General features: G+C 37.2%; 1 protein-coding gene across 1 annotated transcript in view; it reads right to left on the reverse strand.

The window, feature by feature from the left end:
• Nucleotides 1–10953, reverse strand: part of HCLS1 (hematopoietic cell-specific Lyn substrate 1) — a 30031-nt gene that overhangs the window by 7848 nt on the left and 11230 nt on the right. The window contains exons 5-6 of the mRNA XM_006090936.3: nt 8611–8721; nt 6606–6660 (exon numbers count right to left, since the gene is read on the reverse strand). Of these exons, the coding sequence (XP_006090998.1) occupies nt 6606–6660; nt 8611–8721 (166 nt within the window). The remainder of the gene's footprint in view (nt 1–6605; nt 6661–8610; nt 8722–10953) is intronic.

Genomic DNA, 10953 nt, shown 5'->3' on the forward strand with positions numbered 1-10953 from the left:
AAAAAGAGAAAAAAACAGATTAATAATATGAAATGAAAGTGAGCACATCACTACAGATATTGCAGAGGTTAGGAAGAATATAAATAAATTTATGTAAATAAATTTGACAATATAGATAAATGTAAAACTTCCTTGAAAACACCATCCTATATAATAAAGAGCTAATATGCTAATTAGACCAGACAGCAGAACGACTGTCTGGACAACCTTCCGGATGAAGCCGGGGCTGTGAGGTCAGGGCTGCGAGGGCCGAGCCCCTTGGTATGAAGTAGAGCCTATATATGCACAAATTTCATGCATCAGGCCTCTAAGTATATCATAACTGACTAAAAAAATTTTTTTTAAATGAAAGACTAAATAGATCTACATCTATTTAAATCGAATTTATAGTGAAAAATATATTTTAAATGGTCCTTTACTATTAAGACTTCTAAAATTCAGCCAGAAAATAAAGGCAAGATTTCTCTGTATGGGAAACTTAATCAAACCACAGCCCATGAAATTCTCATAAAACAAATATCTCTCCCCCACTGAAATAAATTCACAAAAATCACAACCCTCAACAAAATAAATAACCATGAGGAAAATAAAATAACCAAATAGAAGAATTGGCACCCCCAAGAACTGCAAATAATATAACAATATAAAATAAATATTTTTAAAAAATGATTAAAGAGCTTAAAGAAGCGGTGGGGTGGTGGTGGGGGAGAGATATAATAAAAGCAACAGGCCATAGCTAGGTAGCTCAGTTGGTTAGAGGTGTTGTCCTGATAATGCCAAGGTTGTGGGTTTGATCTTTTGTCAGGTCACATATAAGAAACAACCAATGAATGCATAAGTAAGTGAAACTACAAATCAATGTTTCTCTCTCTCAAATCAATAAAAATAAATTTTAAAAAATGAAAGAAACAGGACATTATGGAAAAAGAATCAGGAAATTTAAAATAGAACCAAGGGAAACTTCCAGAAATGAAAATATCTGATAGAAAGTTAAATACTTAATAGTTAGCTTAAATAATTACTAAAGCCAGCTGAAGGGAGAATTAGTGAACTTAATATAAATCCAAAGTAGTTACTCAGAATGCAGAACCAGGAGATAAATAAATGGAAATAGAGAAGAGAAATTAAGAAATATCAAGAACATAACTTATCAAAAATTTTGAGATGCAGTAAAAGCAGTGCTTAAGGAAAAACTTACAGCATTAAATGCATATTAGAAAAGAAGAAAGAAAAAGTAAGATTCAGTAATCTAAGTTTCCACCTTAGGAAACTAGAAAAGAAGAGCAAATTAAATTTAAAGTAAGCTGAAGAAAAAAAAATTAGAGAAAAAATAAATAAAATTGAAAACAGCAAATTAATAGAGAAATTCAATAAAACAAAAGCTGGTTCTTTGAAAAGGTCAATAAGTCACTAAGCCTCTAGCCAAGCTAATAAAAAAAGGGGGGATACAAATTAATAAGATCACAAATGAAAGAGGGGACATCTCTACAGATCCCATGGAAATTAAAAGAATAATAAAAGAATACTATGAACAACTCTATGCTCACAAATTTGAAAATCTAGATGAAATAGAACAATTTTTGGAAAGACACAATCTTCCAAAACTCACACAAGAAGAAACATATGGTATGAGTAGGCCTATATTTATTAAAGAAATTGAATCAATAATTAATAATCTTCCAAAACAGAAAACACCAGGCCCTGATGGGTTCATTGGCGAATTCTGCGAAACATTTAAGGGAAAAAATATGTATCAATTCTCTACAAACTCTTTCAGAGAATAAAATCACAGGGAATAATTTCTAACTCATTCTAAGAGGACAGCATTACTCTAATACAAAATCAGACAAAGATATTATAAGAAAGAAAACTATAGACCAATATCTCTCAAAAACATAGTGTCAAAAATCCTCAACTAAATATTAGCAAATTGAATCCAACAATGTATAAAAAGAATTATACACCACGACCAAGTAGGATTTATCTGAAGTATGAAAGGCTGGTTCAACATTTGAAAATCAATTAATGTAATCCATCAACAGACTAAAAAAAATAAAACCGCAGGATCTTTTCAATAGATACAGAAAAAAAAGCATTTGACCAAATCCAACATCTATTCATGATTTAAAAAAAAAGAAAACAAAAAAAAACTTAGTAAACCAGAAATAGAGGGGAACATTCTAAACTTGATAAAGACAATTTACCAAAACCCTACAGCTAACATCATGCCTAATGGTAAGAAACTTGAATCTTTCCCACTATGATCAGGTACAAGGTAAGGAGGGCTCCTCTCATCATTCTTTTCAACATTGCACAGGAAGTCCTTGCTAATGCCATAAGGCAAGAAAAGGAAACAAAAGGTACACAGACTGGAAAGGAAGATATAAAATTGTCTTTGTTTACAGATAACATGATGGTCTGTGTAGAAAATCCAAAAGAATTGATATGCATACTCTTGAAACTAATAAGTGATTATAGTGAGGTTGCAGAATATAAGATTATATACAAAAGTCTATTGCTTTCCTACATACCAACCATGAACAACTAAAATTTGCAATTAAAATATAATACATTTATATTAGCAACTCCAACAAAGAAATACTCAGGTATAACTTTTAAAAATACACAAAATCTATATAAGGAAAATCCTGATTAAGTAAACCATAGAGGAACAAAATAAATGGAGATATATTATACGCTCATGGATAGGAAGACTCAATATTGTCATGATGTCAGTTCTTCCCAGATTGATCCATAGATGGAATGCAATCAAAATCAAAATCCCAGCAAGTAATTTTTTGGATATGGACACTTGATTCTAAAGTTTATATGGAGAGGCAAAAGACCCTCAGCCAACACAATACTGAAAAAGTAGCCAACATAAAGTTGGAAGACTGATGCTACTTGGCTTTAAGACTTGCTATAAAGTTACAGTAATTAAGACAATGCAGTGAAAGAATAGACAAATAGATCAATGAAACAGAATAGAGAGCCCAGAAATAGACCCCATAAATATAGTCAACTAATCCTTGACAAAGGAGCAAAGGCAATATAATGGAGAGAAGTTAGACTTTCAACAAATAGTACTGGAACAACTGGACATCCATATGCAAAACAAAAACGAATCTAGATATAGACATTATACCTTTTACAAAAATTAACTCAAAATAGATCATAGACTAAAACATAAAATGCAAAACTATAAAACTCCTTGCCCTGGTTGGTTTTCTCAGTGGTTAGAGTGTTGGCCCTTGGACCAAAGGATCGTGGGTTCGACCCCTGGCGCCAGTCAGGGTGCATGCAGAAGGCAACCAATTGATGTGTTTCTCTCACATCAATATTTCTCTCTCTCTCTCTTCACCCCTCCTCCCTCCCTTCCACTCTCTCTTAAAAAAATGAAGAAAAAAATATCATTGGGTTAGGAGATATATATATATATATCCTTTAAGATAGTGAAGGAGAAAACCTAGATGACCTTAGGTATGGCGATCTTTTTAGATGCAATCCATGAAAGAAATAATTGATAAGCCTGGACATAATTAAAATTAAAAAACTGCTTTGTGAAAGACAATGACAAGGAAGTAAGAAGACAAGCCATAGACTGGGAGAAAATATTTGCAAAAGACACACTGGTAAAGAACAGTTATCCAAAATATATAAAGAACTCTTAAAACTCAACAATTAAAAAAACAATTTTAAAAATGTGCCAAAGATCTTAACAAACATCTTACCAAAGAAGATATACAGATGACAAATATGCATATAAAAAGATGCTCTAAATCATATGTCATCAGGAAAATGTAAATTGAAATGAGACATTAAGTATATGCCTATTTCAATGGCCCAAATCCAGAACACTCACAATACCAAATGCTGGTGAGGAGTGGAGTAACAGGAACTCTTATACATTGCTGGTGGGAATGAAAAATGATACTTTGGAAAACAGTTTGGTAATTTCTTACAAATCTAAACATACCATCAACAAAACAAAAAGATAACCTACTGAAAGAAAAAATATTTGCCAATGATACATTCAATAAGGGGTTACTATAAAAATTTATAAAGAACTCATATAACTCAACGCCAACAAAACAAACAATCCAATGAAAAAATGGGCAGAGAATCTGAATAGAACATATGAAAAAAATGTTCAATGTCACTAATCATCAGAAAATGCAAATTAAAACCACAATCAGATGTCACCCCATACCTGTTAGAGTGGCTGTTATCAACAAATCAACAAACAACAAATGTTGGCAAGAATGTGGAGAAAGGGAACCCTTGTGCACTGTTGATGGGAATGTAGATTGGTGCAGCAACTATGGAACACAGTATAGAAGTTCCTCAAAAAATTAAAAATTGAATTATTTTATGACCCAGTAATTCCACTTCAGGGTATATATCTGAAGAAACCCAAAACACTAACTCAAAAAAATATATACACCCTTATGCTCATTACCAAGATATGGAAACAACCCAAGTGCCCATCAACAGACGAGTGGATAAAAAAGTGGTGTTACAGATATACAATGGAATATTACTCAGCGATAACAATGCATGAAATCTTACCATTTACAACAGCCTGGTAAGACAGAGAAAGACAAATATTACATGATTTCACTTATATGTGGGATGTAAAGAGCAAAACAAACAAACAAAATAGAAACAGACTCATAGATACCAAGAAAAGACTGATGGTTGTCAGAATGGAGGAGGGTTGGGGGACTAGGTGAAAAAGGTGAAGGTTTGAGTAGTATAAATTGGTAGTACAAAATAGTCATGGGAATGTCAAGTAAAGCATAGGGAATATAGTCAATAACATTGTAATAACTGTATGATGCCAGGTTGGTACTTGGAATATCAGGTGGACCACTTTGTAAAGTATATGACTGTCTAACCACTATGTTGTACACCTGAAACTAATACAAAGTAATATTGAATATAAACTTTAATTGAAAAAAATTAAAAATTGATAAAAGAGTGAATACAGACTTAGGGTAATTATGATGTATCAATGTAGATTCGTCCTTGGTAAAAAAAAAGGGGGGGGGTATATGGTAAATCTCTGTACCTTCCTCTCAATTTTGTTGTAAGTCTAAACTTTCTTTTTTTAAAAAGAGATATCAGCCTGGCGGGCATGGCTCAGTGGTTGAACATTGACCTATGAACCAGGAGGTCACAGTTTGGTCCCCAGTCAGGGCACATGTCTGGGTTGGGGGCTCAATCTCCAGTAGGGGGCATGCAGGAGGCAGCCTATCAATGCTTCTCTCTCATCATTGATGTTTCTATCTCTCTCTTCCTCTCCCTCCTCTCTGAAATCAATAAAAAAGAGAAAGAGAGAGATCAAGAAGATAATGAAAAGTTCGAATACACGTCTAATATGAGTTGCAGAAGAATAAAAAAGAAGAGAGGAAAGTCATTATCAAAACAAAACAAAACAAAAAAGCCTGAGGACTTTCCATAATGAATACTTTGCAGGTTAAAGAGGACTGATGTCTCATGTAAAATAATAAAAATAGATCCAACATCTTGACATATTCTGATAATATTTCAGAATATCAGAGACAAAAGAAAACCTTTCATAAAATAAAATTTAAGAAAACAGAGATATAGAGGCAGTAAAGCATCGAACAGACTGTCAAATTACAGTGGGAAGGCTGGGGAGTGTTGGGGAGGCGGGGAAAGAGTTCAACCGAAGGACTTGTATGCATGCATATAAGCACAACCAATGGACACAAGACACTATGGGGGATGGGATGAGGAGCATGTGACAGGGGGTAGGAGAGGCTGGGGGAAGGTCAATGGGGGGAGGGAGATATATGTACTACTATGTGTAATACTTTAAACAATAAAATTAAATTAAAAAAAGAAAAAGAAAACAGAGATAAGACATATTATCTACAAAGAAATGATGATGACATGAGAGATACCAGAGACAATGAAATAATATCTGCAAAGTTATGAATGGAAAATAATAATGAAGAGTGGAAGAAAATAAAAGATTTTTTAAAAGAAAGCCTGAGAGTTCCTTCATAGACTCACTGAAAGAATTATCAAAGGGTATACTTTAGCAAGAAGAAAATAGAAGAAGCCAGGAGGAAACAATGACATACAGCAAACTGATGAGGGGGAGTTGATAAATATGTGGAACAATTTAAATAAGTATTTACTAGGTAATAATCATGATTCAATTTTGTGGGGTTTATCAACACATAGAACCAATATACCAGGTAATAATAACTGTCCAGCTGGTACAAAGAATGTAGAATGCAAAAAGAATGTAATTAAAATATTCTATATATCTTATATTATGCAGGAAGATATAATGTTTAAATTTAAGTCAGAGATGCATGTTACAACTTAAGGATAACCTCATAAAATAAAGGCGTAGAATACCTTATTTTTAATCCATTAGGGGAAAAAAGGGGGGGGACTAAATAAAACTTGATCAATCTCATAGAAAGTGGTAAAGGAGAAAGGAAGAAGCAAGTACACAGTTGGATTTTAAAATAAATGAAATAGTGAGGAAGTGGGTTATGGAACTAAAAGGGAGTTGATGACAGCTGTGGTTATTTGAAGTCTGAGCAGAACAGCAGGGTCCTTGCCTTTCTGAGATGTGTGTTTCTCCACTTCTCCTTTGTAATCAAAGCCAACTGCTGACTACAAAGAAAAGGAGAGAAAATTGGTTAGTCGGAGCTGACAATGCTTCCCCTCTCTCATTTATCCCTGCTCCCAGCTTAGCCCAGAGGTTCATTTATAGGGGCTCAGGCCTGTGTATGGGGGTTTAATGTAGAAATAGATAGTACTGACAGGCTAGTGTAGAGGCAGCGTGCTACAAATCAGTGAACATGGACTCTGGACACAGACAGTTCTAGATTCAAATTCCACCTCCCCTACTTAGAGTTGTTTAACTTTACACGTGCCCTTTAATATTTGAGCCTCAGTCTCTTCAAATATAAAATGAAAATAGATATACCCGTTTCATTAGCCTCAATTGTAAAATGGAAGAAATGATCCCTCTTCATTTGGGATGTTGTGAGAACTAAATGGAGCAAAGTATGTAAAGTGTTTTCATTGGGTTACTCAGTAAATTAGTGCTCTGCTTCCTAACCCTCATGACAGTAAAATGGGATAATAATTCTTTAAAAACTATAAAACACTGTAGACATGTAAAAAATAGCATCCTATTCCTAACTAATTACGCTGTGCCTCTTCTCTTTCCCTACACAGAGATGTGGGTTTTGGTGGGATGAGAGGCAACCAGGAGAGTCTGGATCCTCGCCGCTCCTGGGACTGGATATAAGTAAATAAGTATTGACCAACACCTAACATCACCAACTGGCTCACTAACTATGGGTCTCTAAGTGAGTCTAGATTTTGCATCATAAAGCTGGTAGTAGGTATTGTTGCTTGATTTACATGACACACTGATTGTTTAGGTGATTCAATTTGTGGCTGTGAGGCACAAGATGAAAGAAAGAACAATGAAATGTGAGGAAGAGGCCAAGATGGAAGAAAAATTCCAACCTGATTAGAGGAGACCATCACACGCTCCATATTCCATTACTGCCTTAAAACATTGCCCTCTGCATATTTCCTTTCCTTTATAGTATGTTTTTAACTTTTCTGGTGTTTTCCCCATCTACAGTAAAATAACATCTAACACTTAGCTTTAAGGATTCGGGCCCACCGAATAAACAACTGAAGGTTAGAAAGGAATTTCAGCAGCTATGAAGGAGATGTCTTCTTTGTGTAGCTGCAGGGGAAACATACTATTCTGCACCCACCACAATGCAAGACCAAAGAATCTGATCTACTAAGGAGTGAAACTGACAACATCAATGAGTTATCAATTGCACTCTTGTGACCACTCTGTCATCTGTAATCGTCCTTTTTTTCTCTTTTTAAAACTACTTTTTTTGTTTGTTTGTTTTGTACAAAGGAATCTTTAAACACCTGGACTTCAGAGATTTGGTGCTAAGTCTTGTTAAAAGTAACCTTTACCTTCTAAAACATTGTCACCCTAATTAGTTGTTTTACTTAATTATTTTTTAATTGATTATTTGCTGCCATGGTAATAACATTTAAGCTGACATCTCTATTTTCCTGAAAGGCATAAATATACAGGGTGTCCCCCAAAAACGTATACACATTTTGAATGATTATACAGTCAGTGTTTACTAACATACAGTTCAGTTTCAAAATTAAGTGAGTTATCAGTTGTTAAAGTGTGTATACATTTTTGGGGGACACCCTATATTTATAAGGTGTTTATGTTTGACCAAAAGAGGAGCTTTGGAACTTCCCTCTCCTCTCTTCATGTAGACAAGGTATAACAAAAATCAATGGTTTGAGGGATTCCTTATTCAAACAAAGTTTGAGAGTCTTTATCTCATTTAAATTACTACCTTTCAGCTCAGTATGTGGCCTCCAACAGTGGCACCAAGGAACTTGCTGAGGGAGGTCACAGGAGCTGTCCTCGTGCTGGACTCTCCTTGAGTCCACTGCCCTGTTCTTCACAGAAGACCCATAGACCCACGTTCAAGGGGGAGTGTTGGTAAGTCCCACAGGATCTGAGCTGGGTGGTGTGCGGAGAGAACAGTTACTTACCTTGTCTGCCCTGTCCTTCTCAACTCCGTATTTGCCCCCAAAACCTCTGGCAGCATCAGTCTGAGAAGAGTGCTTCTCCACCTCAGCAACATACTCATGGCCCACAGCACTCTGAGAAAAATCAAGGACGGAATGAGTGACAAGATAAAATGACCCTAAAGAAATAAAATGACACAGAGATGGACTGGGATGTAAGAATGCAGGAAATTCCATTCTGGGTCAGACTTGTAGCCTCTGCCAGTGGTGCCAAGGATGACAAGGATGGGAGAGCAAGGTGACTTCTGGAGCCTTGCACATCCTGATTCTTCTCTAACATGATCAAGATCCCATCATTCAGCCCTAGCCGGTTTGGCTCAGTGGATAGAGTGTCAGCCTGGGAACTGAAAGGTCCCAGGTTTGATTCTGGTCAACGGTACATGCCTGGGTTGTGGGCTCGATCCCCAGTGGGGGACTTGCAGGAGGCAGCCGATCCATGATTCTCTCTCATCATGGATGTTTCTATCTCTCTCTCCCTCTTCCTTCCTCTCCAAATCAATAAAAATATATTTACAAAAAAAAAAAAAATCCCATCATTCAGGAAACTCCCGTAGAATAGGCTGGGAACCAGAAGGATAGAGACTAGGAAAACAGAGCTGTGGTTAAACCAGAAACAAAAAGAGAGCTAAAACAAAGGCTTTGTAAATCGAAACAGAAATGAGGGCGGTTACTGGGGAGAGACCAAAGGAGACTGACTGGATGCCTTAGTCAGGATTGAATATTCACACAAACAGCCAGGTGCTTTTGTTTTGAATCTTTTCTCCTGTATGAGCATCAAATTCAGAAATGTCACCTGAGCCCTAATATTTAGCAGTGACTGACTCTTTCCCAAAGGAGGTTGATAGACAATACTGGGACTAGTCCAAGATGGCATGTCACTTAAATCTTTTCTATTCCCCTCCACTTTTTACTCCATCTAATGTTTTATTTTCTATTTGGTCCTAAGAGTTATGTATCTTCTAATATTTATATATGGACTAGAGGCACAGTGCATGAAAATCGTGCACTGGAGGGGGCGGGGGAGGGGGAGGGAATGTCGCTCAGCCCAGCCTGAACCCTCTCACAGTCCGGCCTAAGCTGGCAATCAGACATCCCTCTCACAGTCTGGGGCTCTCGAAGTCTGGGACCCCTCGCTCCTTACTGCTCGCCTGCAGCCAAGGCAGGAGAAGCTCCTGCCACCACTGCTGCACTTGCTGCGCTCGCCAGCCATGAGCCTGGCTTCTGGCTAAGCAGCGCTCCCCCTATGGGAGTGAACTGACCACCAGGGGGCAGCTCCTGCATGGGGCCAGGAAGGAACATGGGAAGTTGGCCAGCCGGGGAGGGGCCGCAGGAGGGCTCCAGGGCATGTCCGGCCAATCTCGCTCAGTCCCGATTGGCCGGACCCCAGCAGCAAGCTAACCTACCAGTCAGAGTGTCTGCCCGCTGGTAGTCAGTGCACGTCATAGCGAGCGGTTGAGCGGCTTTAGCATATTATTAGCATATTATGCTTTGATTGGTTGAAGAGCCAATTGGACAACTGAACATTTAGCATATTAAGCTTTTATTATGGGGTCTGTGTAGGTCAATTTTGCTTGTTGAATTTAAGAATACATGACTGCTTTTTTGTTAGAAATTTTATGGGAGAATATAATGCCTATGCTGCACTTGACACAATGACAAAACAAAACACTTCTTAAAGGTGAACTAAAAGCTTTCATTGGATTTTTTTCTCCTCAAAAGTAAAACATTTTTCTTATAGAAATACATCTCTATCTTTGAGGTTAGGCAAATCAATGGAAAATATGATTCAATATACAAGCATCCTTTTATCACAAATTTACAGCATCTAATCAATAAAATAAAAACTATTCATATTGGAGGGCTTCTCATGGATAAATTCACATCAATATTTTTCACACTTATGTGCATATCATATAATATATAATATATAGTACACAACAATACTAAATATATAATAAAGACAATAATAAGAGAAGTTGCAACCCTATATAATAAAAGGCCAGCGACCATAAGCGTAATGACCAGAACAACCACTCGACCAGTCACCATGAGGTGCATTGACCACCTCTCGGTCCCTACCCCCACTGGCTCACAGGCAAACGGGGAACCACGTGGAACCGAGGTGAGTGGTGGCGGGGCAGGACTGGTGAGCGGGTGGAACAGGCAACCTCTTGGTCCCTCCTCCCAGCCCGCAGGCTCCGGGGAACCAGAGCCATGCTGCAATCAGGGAACCATGGCGAACCAGGGCATGGCAGCAGGGTGGGACGTGGGGAATGGCAAGCAGGCAGAAGATGGCCCTGTTCGCAG

This window comes from Myotis lucifugus, unplaced genomic scaffold (genome assembly GCF_000147115.1).
Source record: "Myotis lucifugus unplaced genomic scaffold, Myoluc2.0 scaffold_84, whole genome shotgun sequence".
In the NCBI taxonomy this organism is placed as follows: domain Eukaryota; kingdom Metazoa; phylum Chordata; class Mammalia; order Chiroptera; family Vespertilionidae; genus Myotis; species Myotis lucifugus.